The 17,623-nt window shown below is 36.1% G+C and overlaps 1 protein-coding gene across 3 annotated transcripts in view; it reads right to left on the bottom strand.

Annotated features, from left to right (window-relative positions):
• LOC144979021 (metalloprotease TIKI1-like) overlaps positions 1-17,623 on the bottom strand; it is a 316,998-nt gene that overhangs the window by 237,174 nt on the left and 62,201 nt on the right. For all 3 annotated transcript variants that reach the window (XM_078925638.1, XM_078925643.1, XM_078925646.1), the window contains exons 2-3: positions 10,216-10,725; positions 681-894 (exon numbers count right to left, since the gene is read on the bottom strand). In XM_078925638.1, the coding sequence (XP_078781764.1) occupies positions 681-894; positions 10,216-10,299 (298 nt within the window). In that variant the 5' untranslated portion in view covers positions 10,300-10,725. The remainder of the gene's footprint in view (positions 1-680; positions 895-10,215; positions 10,726-17,623) is intronic.

The raw sequence follows: 17,623 nt of genomic DNA, 5'->3' as shown, positions 1-17,623 counted from the left end.
AATTTTGACAATCTGCCCTTATCTTAGAGTTTTTTTAAGCCAGTGTCAATAGCAACAGGACACTCTTTGCCTCTGTCATTCGTAACCGACTTATTTTCCTTCCTTTCTCAATCTAAATATAACTGATATATTAGCGACGCTATAATGTATCCCGTAACTAGTCTCAGACTAAACTTGAAGTCCAACCCGAGCAAGGGACTCAAACGTGGCAAAGCTTAGTCCGAAGGTGCCTTGGTTTTAGTCGGGGACTTGCTTGGTCAGCTCATATAAAAAGCAAAACCTTAGGGCTCGAACCCGGACCACCTGAGTGAAAGTACAATGCATGTTCTACAAGGTCATCTCTCCACCTTCCCGGACAACCCTCTTTTTCGTCATTTTAACACAGCGCCTTTCTTTCTTTTAAATGCATTGATGAATTGATATGATCCCCCAACTTGACCAAAGAATTTTAATCACAGATTTCAAAGAAGCCATTAAGTCTATTGACTCTTGAATGAGAACCTGGTCAAGAGCAGTGAACAGTATTGCAAGTGTACCAAACTGTTGACTTGTATTGATTGAAATAGAATTCGATTCCGCATGGCTTGATGGGAGAATGAATGAAGCACTCTGAAGCGCATTGGGCAAGGAGAAACTGTTGAAATGCACAATATTAGGGTTGATATTTATTTATGACTTACCTGAAGGCAGCATCTGGCATTGTGCCAGTTCTGTAAGAGTGTATGGATTGGTGAGGTCCAGCTCAAAGACTGCTGAGTCTGTGTCTGTGAATGCCAGTTTGGTGTTGTCTGGTATCCAGTCCCACACACGATTATAAGGAACGTGAATAGTGCCGAATAGATAGGCTGGCGGACGTCTCTGGACAGTCCATAGAAAGGAGTTTAGACCTCGATCCTAGAGGTTAAATATAGGATGAAGAAATTAGGAGTGCTGATTTGGTTGTATCGGTTTTGTTTTAAATTGTAAAAAACGTTTGCGAGTTTTAGGTAATTGTGACTATTCTCTCTCTCTCTCTCTCTCTCTCTCTCTCTCTCTCTCTCTCTCTCTCTCTCTCTCTCTCTCTCCCTCTCTCTCTCTCTCTCTATCTATCCATCTATCTATCTATCTATCTCTCTCTCTCTCTCTCTCTCTCTCTCTCTCTCCTTTCCTTCTCTCCTCCCTCCCCTGCCTCTCTCCTTTCTTTCTTTCTCCCCGTATTGTATCTCTCTTTCTCATACATACATAAACACCACATCTCCACAATGACAATATTGTCATACAACAACGAAAAGCCTGTTTTATCTGGCAAGATGTTTCACCTCAATGTACCGATAAATCAAAATGAACCCCCAACTTGTCATGAAAGCATTTCATTTGAGACAAATAATAAATATCAATTCTAAATATATTTGACAAGTTCGGGTCATATAAGCCATCACTATTTGAAGTTAATACTTACTGGCGAAAATTCGAAAAGAATACTTGGTCGGAGTTCTTTAGTCAAGATGTTAAAACTAAAAAAAAATGAATTTACAAAAGCTCTTTGAAGTAACGATAAAAAATAGTTGTAATCGAATGGAATAGTAAATATCCAAAAGAATAACAAAAAAATTGGACTAATTTAAGGGGCGGTTGGGGTCTTTTCTAAAAAAAATGTAATTACCTATATTGGGCGGTTTTAATCATTCTTTATCGTCAATATAGGTTAAAAAACAAAATTTATGGTGAAAAATTTTATCTTTGAAGGATTCTCCTAATAATTAGACCCAAACCGCCACTTAAATGGACAACACGGGAGGTCAAACTAACCCAAGCGTTTCAACAGGCCGGGTTTTAAACTGCAGGTCTCATGTTCGAGTTCCGCAGTGGTTGGTACAAAGTTGAATCCTTTAAAAAATTGTAATTGAGCAAATTTTCGCACCACATGCAGGTATAAAATGAGTGGGAACATTGACATTGTTGACATTGTCAAAAAATAAAATCATTGTAAAAGCGCCTCATGTGCCTCATGTCTTGTCCTACAATTAAAAATGTTGTTTACCCGAACCCTATGAACAGAGCTTTAAGCTCATCTAGTGGATTTTTCGAATTATAAAGGATTCAATAACGTCGTTTTCTAGTTCTTTTCTTTTTAATTTAGAAAAATAATATCAAAAAAAAATATAACAACAACAACAACAAAATTTTTTTTTTAAAAATAGAAAAAATAAGAAAATAAAAATCAAGATAGGTCCTTTGACCGAAAAAATCAGAAGCTCAGCCTACGATTTTGCGACAAATTGCTAAGTAAGACTAGGAGGTAAACAAATTATCCTATCTATATGAAGATAGCGATAAGGAAGGAAAATAATTTTAAAAGCCATTTAAAATTGCAGTTCTGCAAATAAAAATAGATCTCTGTTGCTCACCTGCTCAATTGCTTGTTTATAATACAAATTAGACGTCTTAAAGAGCACCAAAATCTTATAGTCTCACCAGTTTTCAGAGCGAGTGTGCCTTCAACATTAGACAGTGTTACTACCGGCTACTTGAATGATTATCAGATATAATAACCACTTCTCCGATATGCTGGAGAAGAATTAACCGAGCTAAATCCAGTCATCCATTGCCTTTTTCTGTACGTCATTCTATGATGAGACAATCGGCGACTGAATATGCTGATCTTTAGGTTATGGGAGCTAAAAACACATTGAATTAGTTATGCAATGTAATAGCAAAAGTAAGTGCCAGAGCAAGGGATAGAGATTCTCCCATAAAGATATAAATGGACATCGTCACTTTGATTCCAATGAGGAAATGAAGATGATGATGATGATGATGATGATGATGATGATGATGATGATGATGATGATGATGATGATGATGATAATAATAATAATAATAGTAATAATATAATAATAATAATAATAATAATAATAATAATAATAATAATAATAATAATAATAATAATAATATATATAATAATAATAGTGATGATGATGTTGATGATATTAATAATAATAATAATAATAATAATAATAATAATAATAATAATAATAATAACAATAATAATAATAATAATAATAATAATAATAATAATAATAATAATAACAATAATAATAATAATAATAATAATAATATATATATAAAAATAATAAATAATAATAATAATAAACATGATGATGATGATGATGATAATTAAAATAATTATTAATAATAATAATAATAATGAATGAATGGCTGCGCAGTCTCTATGGACGCTTGCCGTGAATGTGTCCGTCACATTGAGTTTGTCAGTCTGTTTCTATTATCCAGTTAGAGATGAAGTGAGTAGAAAAGTGCCAGAAGACAATAGCAAATAAACATTTTTCGCGGCGGTGGTGGGGTTTGAACCTGCGACCTTATTGGTACAACTCCGCCTGGCCGATGAGAGCCTGACTCTACCGTATGAGCTATCCACGAACACAAAAATATTTGTTTCAGACTCAGGTCATTCCTAGAGCTCTCTCTCTCTCTCTCTCTCTCTCTCTCTCTCTCTCTCTCTCTCTCTCTCTCTCTCTCTCTCACCGACTTCTGGAGACCGCGGGTTCACCACAAAACCATCGCGAAGTTACCTGGCCAGCAGTTAAGCTTAATAGCCAATAATCTCAACACAAACATATAACACAGAAACGATTGAGACATTGAGTATGCTCCGGTATATGGGGTGAATTTTTAATTCAGAAAAGTGAGTGGAGCGGGCACTTATGTTGGTAACAACAAGAGATGAAGTGAGTAGAAAAGTGCCAGAAGACAATAGAGTATAAAAAATTTTCGCGGCGGTGTTCCAAATTTTTTTTTTTAATTCTCTATTGTCTTCTGGCACATTGAGGTTTGTGCTGGAATATTTTCATCTCGTCTGAGCACGTGTCCAAACAGTTTCCATCTTTGTTTCTTTATACGCGTATTGCATATCTCGTATACATCCTCATTACTGATTTAATCTGGCCACTGTACCCCAATAAATCGTCTCAATTTTCGCGATAAAGGGAGTCCAGGGTGTCCAAATTCTTTTTTTTTTGTAAGACCCCACGTACCATAGTTGTAAATAAGGATTGGCAGCACTAGCGCTTCGTAAAAGTGTATTTTTAAAAATGTTCATTAATGATGTCCTGTTCCAAACGTTGTGTAGTTCTCTGAATGCACCTTGAGCTAGCAGTTTTCTCCGTTTGATGTCTTCATTCTCATTAATCAAGTTTCCGAGTTTTCTTACACTTTTCCATTCCGTTTGTTTCTTGCTAACCACTGTAATTTCTGTTTTGATTTGTTTACCTTTAGATTCCAATGTCGCAGAGTATTTGATAATATTGGTATGTGCTGCTTCGCCAGGTCTACTGTGTCAGATATGATATCAACATCCTCTGCGTAAATCAGTTCGCGGGTAAGGATTTGAGGAATCGGGAGTTTTTGTCTTAATCCTTTTAGTGCTGCTTCCAAATAAAGGGTAAAAAGGATTGGGCTCAGACTTGGGGAGTTCCCTGCGATGTTATTGGTGAAACTTTTTCCGCACCAGATGTAAACGTAAGTGTTGGTCGGATATGATATTTTTCGAGAAATTAATTTAGTACCTTCAACAGCTTTGTTCTGCAGATTGTATCAAAGGCAGATCTCATGGCAATGCCCAATATGGTAAACTCTTCTTTGTATTTTTCAGTTCTGGCTTTCAACAACCTATGAGCCCATAAAATGTCACTGGTACTCCTAGATTTTCTGAATCCGCTCTGTGTCGACAGATATTCCTCCACCTTTAATCTTATTCTGTTGAGTGTTAATACGCTGAGCAGATTTCTAAGTGTTGAAAGAAGAAAAACTGGTCTTAGATTTGCTAGTGGCCCTTTTTTCTTGTTTGGTTTATTCAACAAAATCAGTTTACCGGACCCGAGACGTTCGAACATTCCATTAAACAAATTAGCAATGGCGACTACGTGTGGTTCAGTTAGACATTTTAGCTTTTCTGCTTTGATGGTGTCAATTCCTGGATCCTTATGATTGTTAAGTTGGTCTGCACTAACCTCAAGGTCGGTGATTGGTTCTTCCAGACTTGATTCGGGTTATTCGAATGGTTCTATCTGATGGTCCCCTTCGTACTTATTCTCGAAAAAGTTTTTAACTCTTTCAACTATTTGCTTGTCATCACAGATTACTTTACCCTCATTACCAAATATCATAAGACGACTTGTTTGTTTCTTATTAATGTTATAACAGCGTTGAGAGAGACAGAGAGAGAGAGAAGAAGAAGAAGAAGAAGAAGAAGAAGAAGAAGAAGAAGAAGAAGAAGAAGAAGAAGAAGAAGAAGAAGAAGAAGAAGAAGAAGAAGAAGAAGAAGGGTGAAGAAGACGTCTTTCTGCGTTTTTTTCCCTTTAATTCCCATTGATAACAACAACCCTTAGGTCAGCCAAGTCTTAACAAATAACGAGTTTATTACTTAACATTTTTATCTGGACCTCCCATCACCACTCAAGTCAACTTACTAATGTAAAACTAATAATGTCCATTGTATAACTACCTCGCTTATCGCCCTTGCTGCCATATCCCATAACTCACTCCGCCTGACAGTTATCTCATGGACGGTTGTAGTCCGTACAAGTGCAATTCGCTTAAATCAGCATTGAATGGTTGGTGTACTTTTGTACATGTGGATGTCAAGAGCAGACGATGGTGGGCGTACTATAAGAAAGTCAGGACGGACCCAGCTGCACTGATTATGATCTAAGAGTATGCTCTCTCTGTGGAGTGGGTTCAGTGTTTGAGCGACGAGCTTTGATGATGAGCAATTTTGAGACTGAACGTCTTTTATTTATAAATTATTTTTTATTTTAATTTTTGATATCTTTTTATTATGTAGCATCTATAAATGTAACTGAATGTCTTTAAAGCATAGACGATGGCCAGTCCTTTACACTCTATTACAGAGTACCGTGATTCCCTGTTCATAATTTCCTCCTTGCATAAAAGCAAGGCATGAGAGTTCCCTCGTGCTCTTGTATTAGTACACCTGCGTTGCCTTATCAGACGCATCAGTTCTTACAACAAATTCTTTTGACATGTCGGGTAATTTAAGAATTGGTTCTTAACAGAGTGCTGCCTTTAATTGATTAAAGATATTCTGACAGGTTTATGTCCAAACAATTTTATTCGGTGACCCTTTCTTTGTCAGATTTGTTAATGGTGTCGCGATGTGCAGTTGTAAATGTATTTCGTGTAAAAATTCAGGAGCCCTAGTACTTTGTGTACTTCTTTTTTTTTTGTCTTTGGTGGTTGCAATGCGCGACTTTTGTTTGTTTTTCTGTCTCGGGTGTCTGTGTCCCATTACCAACGGTACGGCTAATCCTGCATTCGCAGCTTCCATATGAGTGTCTCAATCGAAATGTTTTTTTAAAAAGCATATTTGCATGGAATGTCTTTGTTGTGTTGTTAACTTGAATCTCGTCATTAACACCAGATCGTTCTGCTATTACTTTGAATGGTGCTTTCCATGTGGTTAAGAGTTTACTCCAGTCTCGTAAGAGTATTAATACTTTGTCACCAACCTCAGATTTTCTTGATTTGCTTTTGCGATCGGAGTATTGTTTTTCTCTGCTTTCTTACTGACGATTTCTGTGCCAGTTTACACGCTTCCTCTATTCTGTTTTTCAGGTTTTTGACATACTTGTAAGCAAACATCATTTCTCTACTGTCGTCCTCATTCCCTTTACAAATATCAGCTACCACGTCGATCAGACCGCGAGGTAATCGTCCATAAATCGATGGATGTCCTGTAGTTCTGACAGTGCTCAATAAATTCACTATTCAGAGCATAATAGAATGAGTAAAATCAACTCACATTCCGTCAAACAATACGGCCGTTTCGACAGGAAGTAGATCCGTGGTTCATTTAGGATATGGTGTGGTGCCTGGAGTCACGTAAAGCAGCAAAAAGGTGTGACAGATTGCGCATCGGGGCTCTAACGGGGCCGATTAGAGATAGACGACGATTGGGATTGTTTGGAAGCTTTAACCCTTTGCCCACTAGTCATTATGACATCGGAAATGCTATCGCCTTCTACGCCAGAACAGAAATAGAGGGTGGAGCCTACCATGATATAACATTTTATGGAGCCCTAATTTCATCATATCAGTTCTGTCCACTGACAGGTGGGTGGGTATCGCTTTCCAGAACTTGTGTCCTTATATGAAATTCTGAGTTTTTGACCAATCAACGATTGCTCTTTTGATAGCTCGCTTGTCAAAATGAGTCAGCTCAACCCTTGATTTATGTACAGGCATCACAGGCGGTATATGTTGTGTAACTTCAAAGACCACGTTTGACCGAAAGCAATGAATGGAAGCCCTACTGTGGCGTGGAGAACGAGGTCTTGTATGTATAGTTACGTCATATCTCAACGCTCGTGAATTCTTAGTACGGCTGGACTCACAATCAAAACACGAAATATGTGTTTTAAACTCTTGAATCAATCGAGTTACATCAGTGCGTTCGTCTCATTGAGAAATGAAAAACTATATATAAATCAAGAACATCGACCGGAAAACAAGGAAATTATCATAAAATTATAAAATTTGAGAAAGCTATTTTCAAAATCAAATCTATTACAAAAAAGGTTATTTCTAGACCGATTTTTATGAGACAAAGACAATTTTTCTCCACTTTTCAAGCTGATTCCAACAATGAGGTTTTCAAATTTATCGCGATAAGATTATTTGTCATTATTTTTTTTTTTATACCCAATTGACTGCTCAGGAAATGAATACGTAATCCTTGGCGGCTAGCGAGTAGGTGTTAAATTTTGCTTACCCTTTCCCACGTAGACGCACGCACACACACACACACACACACACACACACACACACACACACACACACACACAGACTTATCGTCGTCAAGCATCCTATCGTTCGGCTCGACGATTAAAAGGGGTTCGTATCGTCGCTAAAATAATTACAAAATACATATATTTAAAATATATTTATGGTAATGTGAATTAAATATTTTAATGCTCTAATATATCAAGAATGATCATTATTATGATTTATTACGGTGTGAATTGAATTTGACTTTTAAAACTGAAGTTTAATCTGACACCCTACTCGCTGTTATCATTCGAGTCTAAGTTGTAATAAGGCAACTTTGGCCAGAAGTGAAAGACATACATTGTGTGTTCAGTCTGTGTGTGTGTGTGTGTGTGTGTGTGTGTGTGTGTGTGTGCGTCTGCGTGGGAAAGGGTAAGCAAAATTTAACACCTACTCGCTAGCCGCCAAGGATTACGTATTCATTTCCTGAGCAGTCAATTGGGTATTAAAAAAAAATAAAGACAAAGAATCTTATCGCGATAAATTTGAAAACCTCATTGTTGGAATCAGCTTGAAAAGTGGAGAAAAATTGTCTTTGTCTCATAAAAATCGGTCGAGAAATAACCTTTTTTGTAATATATTTGATTTTGAAAATAGCTTTCTCAAATTTTATAATTTTATGATAATTTCCTTATTTTCCGGTCGATGTTCTTGATTTATATATCGTTTTTCATTTCTCAATGAGACGAACGCACTGATGTAATTCGATTGATTCAAGAGTTTAAAACACAGATTTCGAGTTTTGATTGTGAGTCCAGCCGTACTAAGAATTCACGAGCGTTGAGATATGACGTAACTATACATACAAGACCTCGTTCTCCACGCCACAGTAGGGCTTCCATTCATCGCTTTCGGTCAACCGTGGTCTTTGAAGTTACACAACATATACCGCATGTGATGCCTTTACATAAATCAAGGGCTGAGCTGACTCATGTTGACAAGCGAGCTATCAAAAGAGCAATCCGTTGATTGGTCAAAAACTCAGGATTTCATATAAGGACATAAGTTCTTGAAAGCGATATCCACCCACCTGTCAGTGGACAGAACTGATATGATGAAATTAGGGATCCATAAAATGTTATATCATGGTAGGCTCCACCCTCTATTTCTATTCTGGCGTAGATGTAGAAGGCGATAGCATTTCCGATGTCATAATGACTAGTGGGCAAAGGGTTAAAGCTTCCAAACAATCCCAATCGTCGTCTATCTCTAACGGGACCCGTTGGGGCAAACTCAGTATTGGCTGGTCAACAGCAACTTTTAACATTTAGGACGGGACATGACGCCTATAGGCGATGTTACATTTTTTTTTTCGGACAGAAACAACGCCGGTAACGGTCAAGTACTCATTTTACACCTGAGTACGGTGAGAGAATGTGAGTAAAGAGCCTTCTCCATGGACTAAACTATGCGCCGAGCGAGGCTCGAACCCTGGACCTTCCGATCCGAAAGCGAGTGTCATACCACTAGTCCACATAGCCGCACATAAATATTATACTACATTTTATATATATATATATATATATATATATATATATATATATATATATATATATATATATATATATATAAAGCAAATAGCGGCAGGTAGATAAATAGACAAATAGATATATAGATGGATAGATAGATAGATAGATAGATAGATAGATAGATAGATAGATAGATAGATAGAGAGATAGATAGATAGATAGATAGATAGATAGATAGATAGATAGATAGATAGATAGATAGATAGATAGATAGATAGATAGAATGATTGATTGACAGATAAAAAGATAGTTGTATATATATATATATATAATATATATATATATATATATATATATATATATAATATATATATAGATAAATCGACTGATAGATAGATGTATAGATAGACAGCTCGATAGATAGATACACCGATTAGTGGATACAGTATGATAGATGGGGATAGAAAGACAGATAGATAGATAGATAGATAGATAGATAGATAGATAGAGAGTTAGATAGATAGATAGAACGTCAGAAAGAGATTTTTGGGATTTGTGGGTGATTGATGCAAATTAAATGTTAAAATGCTTATTTTGGTGCCTACCTGTCTTCAAAGTAGTCCCAGGTTTGATTGTTACTCTTGGGATAGGAGGCGAGTCTATAACAAAGTACTTCCGTCAGATCTAACAGACCAAACTATCCAATCACTGCTCGGTGGACAGTGCGGTCAGAAAAAAAAATATCGACTTCACCCGGGGTCGATCTCGGTTACTTTCCGTGTGGAGCGAGTGCTATACTAACTGACCCCATACTTGTCTGTTAAGCCCCCCAACCCCACCCCACCCCCCCCCCCCCCCCCCACACACACACAAACCCTTAATCAAAAAAAGAAATTCTTACCTTTTTGTCACAACCGTGATTGACACAGGACGATACCATTCCGACGAGTATGAGAGGTGACATGAGACACCATGTAACCAACATTGTGACGGTGGGGAGCCATGAGTCCTGCTGGTTGGCCAGCCTGGGGCCCGCAGTCAGGCTCGGTGGGCCACTAGTCAACGTCGCCTGGTGCCCGATCGCGGCAGTTATATGTAATCCAATTCGAATTAATTAATATTATTTTTTTAACAAAATGGTATGATGCACTCCTTGCATAGTTACATCAAGAAAATACGTCTGTGAAGTGAAACACCAACATTGCCCACAATATTCACATTTTTATACTTTATGCGGCGTCGTTTGATTAAGACGATATATTTGCATTTATCGATATCCTTTATTGATATAAGCAATTCAAATGAGCTGTTAAAATTATTCAGTAAAAAATCCGAGCTCCGTCTCAAAAATGAATATCTTCGTAGACTTATGACCCGGTGATGTTGTTAATCTTGTGGACTTTCCGGTTTGCTGTGAAGAGAAAAAAAATGTATGAGTAAAAATGCTGTTTTTACCAAAATAATTTGAAGCATCCATTGGCTAAATCATCGATGAGGCGCCCCTCTAGTCCGCGAAATACCCAGGCGAAAATTTGTTAAAATGTTTTATGAAATCCACCTCTTAGTTCACTAAGCGAATTTAAACTATATCTTAAACCCTTTACTGCCGGTACTGCTGAATACTGAAAGCCACCGAAATCTACCGAAACCCACCGAAATCTACCGAAATCCACCAAAATGTACGGAAACCCACCTTTCGGTGGACTAAAGTGGGGATTGAACCAAAGACTATGGAATGAGAGCACCAGTGAGGATTGAATCAGAGACTATGGGAGGTAGGTATCAGTGGGGAGTGAACCCAGAACTGTGTGAGGTGGATACAAGGGGAGTGAACCAGAGACTATACGAGCAGGGCACCAGTGGGGATTGAACTTGAGACTACGGTAGGTGGGTACCAGTGGAAAGTGAACCTAGAACTATATGTGAGGTCGGCACCAGTGGAGAATGAACCGGAGACTCTAGGAGATGGGCACCACTGGGGAAGGAACCAGAGACTATAGGAGGTGGACACTGATGGTGGGTGAACCCAGAACTGTGTGAGGTGAACAACAAAGGGGGGTGAACTATGGGAGTTGGGAACCATTGAGGAGTGAACCAGAGACAATGGAGGTGAGCGCCAGTGGGGAGTGTACCAGAGACTATGGGATGAGAGCACCGGTGGGGATTGAACCAGAGACTATGGGAGGTGACCACCTTCCATGGTCTTCGATTTACTCTCAACTAGTGCCCACCTGGTTCACTCCCCATAAGTAACCACCTCACATAGTTCTAGGTCCACTCCCCACTGGTACTCACCTCCGATAGTCTCCATCCAGTTCAATCCCCATCGATACCCACCTCCAATAGTCTCTGGTTCAATTCCCAACGTTGCCCACGTACTGGAGTATCTGGTTTACTCCCCACTCATGCCAACCTCCCATAGTCTCCAGTTCAATCCCCACTGATACCCACCTCCCATAGTCTCTGGTTCACTTCCCAACGGTGCCCACGTACTGGAGTATCTGGTTTACTCCCCACTCGTTTTGGATCTAGGCAGCCAAATAAAGAAGAAAGAAATGTTGGACATCAGCCTAGATTTCAAAATAGATTTCTTGGTCCCACTAACTACTTCTACTACGATAATAATAATAATAATAATAATAATAATAATAATAATAATAATGATAATGATAATGATAATGATAATGATAATGATAATGATAATGATAATGATAATGATAATGATAATGATAATGATAATGATAATATAATAATAATAATAATAATAATAATAATAATAATAATAATAATAATAATAATAAATAATAATAATAAATAATAATAATAATATATATAATTATTATTATTATTATTATTATTATTATTATTATTATTATTATTATTATTATTATTATATTATATCATTATCATATATATTTATTATTATTATTATTATATTATTATTATTATTATTATTATTATTATTATTATATATTATATATTATTATTATTATTATTATTATTATTATTATTATTATTATTATTATTATTATTATTATTATTATTATTATTATTATTATTATTATCATTATTATTATTATTATAACAATAATAATAATAATAATAATAATAATAATAATAATAATAATAATAATAATAATAATAATTATAATAATAATAATAACAATAATAATAATAATAATAATAATAATAATAATAATAATAATAATAATAATAATAATAATAATAATAATAATAATAATAACAATAATAATAATAATTGAGCTATATAGTTGCCTAACAGGCAAGACGTGTTTTTGTTGTTGTGACAAATTCTCTTAAATTTTTACCGATTTCAAGAATTTACACGTCTTATTTCAATTCAATTTTTATTCAAAGATTTTTGTACAACACGTAAGATACCATTGTGATATTGCTTTAATTATATTTTATACGGTTTCGACATCATTTTTATCGAAATTGTTTCGGACTATTTTACAATGTTTCACCAAGACCCCGCCATTTTTACTCGTTCTCACAACCAATTTTTACTGTCGGCTGTCGTTGGACTTTTATTCACTCTGCGCTTTTATTGTTTACAAATTGAAAACACACACTCCTGCCTCAAACGTGAACACCATTACAATCAACAAAAGATTGTCTGTAAACGTGGTGGTCGACGTAAACAACATGTTATTGAAACAACAGTCCCGCGACGTCCAGTGAGCTGTCATCGTTCAACTCGACCACCACAGACGTTAACAAAAATATTGACAAATGACACAAGACCAAGTCATGGAAATCATAACATTTGTATTGGCCATATTCACGCACAGATATCGAGAAACAAGACATTCGATATAATCGATGTCATAGATCAACACGATATCGATATTCTATATATAACTGAATCATGGTTGCATCAGTTCGGTGATGAACCTATCATGAAAGAAATGACACCTCCCGGCTACAAGATGGAATCGTTCCCAAGAAATGGACGATCAGGAGGGGGGATCGCCATCATATACAAACACGCTCTTTCGTCTAAAATACAAAAACAGGCCAATTTCGTTCAAAAGTTTTGAGTGTGTCCAAACCACATTGACCTACCCTCAAATTTCATTTTTAATCACTTGTATCTACAGACCACCCCCAAGCAAAAAGAACAAACTAAGACAGAATGATTTTTCTGACGAATTTTCTGATTTTGTATCAAAAGACACATCAAATAAGCGAAAATAATTTATCGGCGATTTTAATATTCAGTTTGATGTTGATAAGAATAGTCTCGTTAAAATTATAAAAAATATGCTGAATGAACATGGCCTGACTCAGTTAGTGACCTCTCCAACTCAAAGATTGGGGCACATCTTGGACTGGTTCATCACTGATACACCCTCGCTTGTTGAATCAATTAAAATATCAAAAAAGAAATTTCAGACCACAATCTGATTCTGGCAACTCTCAAATGCATCAAAGAGAAAGCAAAGAAAGTCAAGATAGTGTCTAGGGATACTAAAAGAATAGACATTAGTTCCTTCAAAAACAATCTGTCAGAGGAACTAGGAAGAATGGATATACCATCAGCACAGAAAACGGACGAGGTACTGTGCAACGTCAACGACAGGCATGCGCCAAAGACAACTAGAATAAAAAAATTCCAGGAAACCGTCTCCGTGGTTTAACCAGAGTGAAAAAATTGCCAAAAGGGAAAAAAGGAATGCAGAGGCATCGAGGAGAAAATCGGGCCTTGAGATCGACCGGCTGATATATATAGCAAAAAAGCATAAGTATAAAACCACCTGCAAAAGAGTAAAAAAGAAACTATTATAACACGATACTTTCATCAGTGAGGGACACTAAGGAATTTTTCTCTGTTTCAAAGGAACTTTTAGAGGAAGAAAAGGGCATGTGTCTACCCACTAATATCCCGGTAGAAAAGCAGCCGGACGCATTTTCAGATTTCTTTTCGGGAAAAATATCGAAAATTCGGAACAATTTGGACCTCGTGCAAAATGAAGATATAAATTTCCACCCTTTTTCGGGTTCACAGGGATTCTCTTGTTTTAAAGAAACAACTGAAGAAGAGATTTCTAAAATAATTTGTTCATTTTCCTCGAAGTCATGTGATTTAGATCCTTTACCAACTAATATTTTGAAATTATGTCTTCCTGAATTTATACATTGCATAACTTATATTATAAATCAGTCACTTATCTCAGGACAAGTCCCAGATATCTATAAACATGCAATTGTAAAGCCTCTCATAAAAAAGCAAAATCTCGATGTAAATGACCTTAGTAACTACCGTCCCGTCTCAAATCTGCCATTTCTTTCTAAAATCCTTGAAAAAGTTGTACTCAGACGTCTTTCACAACATCTCTATGAAAACAATCTATGGGAAAAATTTCAGTCAGCTTATCGTTCTTACCACAGCACAGATACTGCTCTGTGCTGTGTTGCGAGTGATTTGCTTGATGTTTTAGATAAAGGTTCTGTTTCTCTTCTGACATTGTTAGACCTTTCGGCGGCGTTTGATACTATTGATCACGGTATTCTCATTAAACGACTTAATATAACTTTTGGCTTGTCTGGGACTGTCTTGCAGTGGTTTCAATCTTATTTAGATGGCAGAAAGCAACAGGTTATGATTTTAGATAAACTTTCTCGTCAACATACATTGTCTTTTGGTGTTCCTCAAGGCTCTGTTTTGGGTCCAATTCTTTTTGTTTTGTATACTTCTCCATTATCTAATGTCATCACTGGTCATGGGCTGCGCTATCATCTCTATGCAGATGATACGCAACTTTATGCTACTGATAAAAACTAAAAATCTCGAAAATATTGTGAAACGTGTGGAAGAATGTGTGACGGATGTGAAAGAGTTGATGGATGCAAATAAGTTGAGAATGAATGAGTCAAAAACAGAAGTGATGATTGTGGGAAATAGAGGGCAGTTGAAGGTGAATGATGGTCTTGAGGTGTTGATTGGGGGTGAAAAGATCAAAGTTTCAAAGACTGTGAAAAATTTGGGTGTCTATTTTGATTCAGAAATGAGAATGTCAGCTCATATTTCTGCTCTCTGTAAATCTTTATACTTTCAATTGAAGAAAATCAGTTCGATCCGTCAGTATATTGTAATTGGAACATGTAAAACATTGGTTGTTTCCCTCATTTTTTCGAAACTAGATTATTGTAACTCCCTGCTTGTCAACTTGCCTCAGGCTTCTATTAAACAATTACAACTACTGCAAAACAGTGCAGCAAGATTAGTTTTTGGCAAAAAAAATTTGATCATGCAACCCGTTTGTTGGCCTCTCTCCACTGGTTGCCCATTGAAAAGCGCACATATTACAAAGCAGCGTGTCTTGTTTATAAGTGTTTGACTGGTATAGCACCGGAATATCTCACAGATCACGTGGTCATGTGTAAATTTGAAAATTACACTTTAAGATCATGTAATGACCAAACGAAAATTTCGGAAAAAAGATCAAGGACAAATTTTGGTGATAGATCGTTTGCTTGTTTCGGCCCCAAGATTTGGAATGAACTACCACGTGGTCTGAGGGAGTGCAAGTCTTTACCTACCTTTAAAAAGAATCTCAAGACAAATTTTTACTGTATTTGTTTTTATTGACTCTATGAATCCTTGATTTTGCTATGAATTATTATTATTTTTTTTTTTTCACTTAAAATTGATATTTATATTGTAAAGTGCCCAGAGCTGGTGTTTTACACGAGAATGAGCGCTATATAAATGTGTATTATTATTATTATTATTATTATTATTATTATTATTATTATCAATATGGTATTTTATCGTCCCACGACAACCACAATGTGTTAATTGGATACTCACGAAATACTCCCTAGCGTAACGAAGACGCAAGCTTCACATCTATATGAGAAATCGCTCAAACTCCGCCAATATCGGACAATAAAAATTAAGTGCGAACATCTGACAGACACGCCCACCATCCTATGTTCAAAACAAAGAATCATATATGGGAATTAACAGGACAATCTAGCCTTTTAAACCTGCTACTCACAACAAGACATTATCTCCAAAAAAATATATCTTAAAGGACAGACGTGTTTTTATCCTGTGCAGTCAGTGGTGTGGTATTCATTTATAAGGGGTGGGTGGATTACATTGAGATAACTTTCTTAAATTTCTTTCTGATCTACAGTCTGTATCAACAGCTTTTTCTGCATACTGTACGTCTCTATTCCTATGAGGTTGCTATGCATGATATCATTATGACTTTGCTACATGTACTGTGAACATATATTTTAATACCATGGTTTCGCTAGTTTGTTTATCTAGCGCCACCGGTACTGCCTGAGGCCAGAGTACCTCAGTTGTTTACTTCATGCTATCTGGGCGTAGGCATTATATATATATATATATATATATTATATATATATATATATATATATATATATAATATACACTTTCTTCATCCAAAAAATGGAAATTCGTTTACAGATGTGGCATGCATAAAAATTTATAAACACAAAGTTCAGAATCCATGGCGACAATGTATGTAAATGTAATAAATATACAACCAAGAACCAATAGCAACACTTTATATATTAGTTTGATAAATTAGTCCGAACTTGTGTGTCTGTGTATATTTAAATGATAGTATTTAATTTAAATCACAGTTGCGCGTAAAAAATTCGAACACCATGTGGCAAAAATGAATTAAGCTGACTTGTTGTCTTTGCTTTTATAGATATAAGGCGACGGCTCCTCATGGAGAACTTACTATATTATTTGTGAAGGGGATGATCGCCATCCTTCATAACTTTCTCCATTTTACTTAGACAAAATCTCTTGAACAGTTCTTCCACACTGGAAATTGGGTGAGTATGACTCATGTCTTTATCAATTACCCGATCAATTTTCTTAATGTATAATATATATATATATATATATATATATATATATATATATATATATATATATATATATTATCCCTTTCTGAAGGTGCTCCAGTCCCGAAGACAGGCCAAAGAAGATTTACACGGAGAAATCTGAAGGCCTGTTCTTATTTATATCAAACCAGATTTCCATCCCTTCCTGGTTTGGTGATAGGGAGAGCTGGTCAACCTCACACTTTTTTCATCATACGGCACCCCTACAACCTGAAGCAGAGAGAGACGGCTAGTTCCGCTATGGACCTCAGCTGCTACCAAAATAAGAATCACAATTTAAAAATATGGTGGTTTTCATTTTTCTTTTGGTAGTGCCTAATGATGCATCATAAACATAAAAACCTGATGTAAATACGTACCATACTATTTAAAAGAATAATAATTCTGAC

Source organism: Berghia stephanieae, chromosome 1 (genome assembly GCF_034508935.2).
Source record: "Berghia stephanieae isolate SIO BIC M18660-M18661 chromosome 1, UCSD_Bste_1.3, whole genome shotgun sequence".
Lineage (NCBI taxonomy): Eukaryota > Metazoa > Mollusca > Gastropoda > Nudibranchia > Aeolidiidae > Berghia > Berghia stephanieae.
Note: the sequence above shows the minus strand (reverse complement) of the source record. Positions and strands in the feature narration are given on the sequence as shown.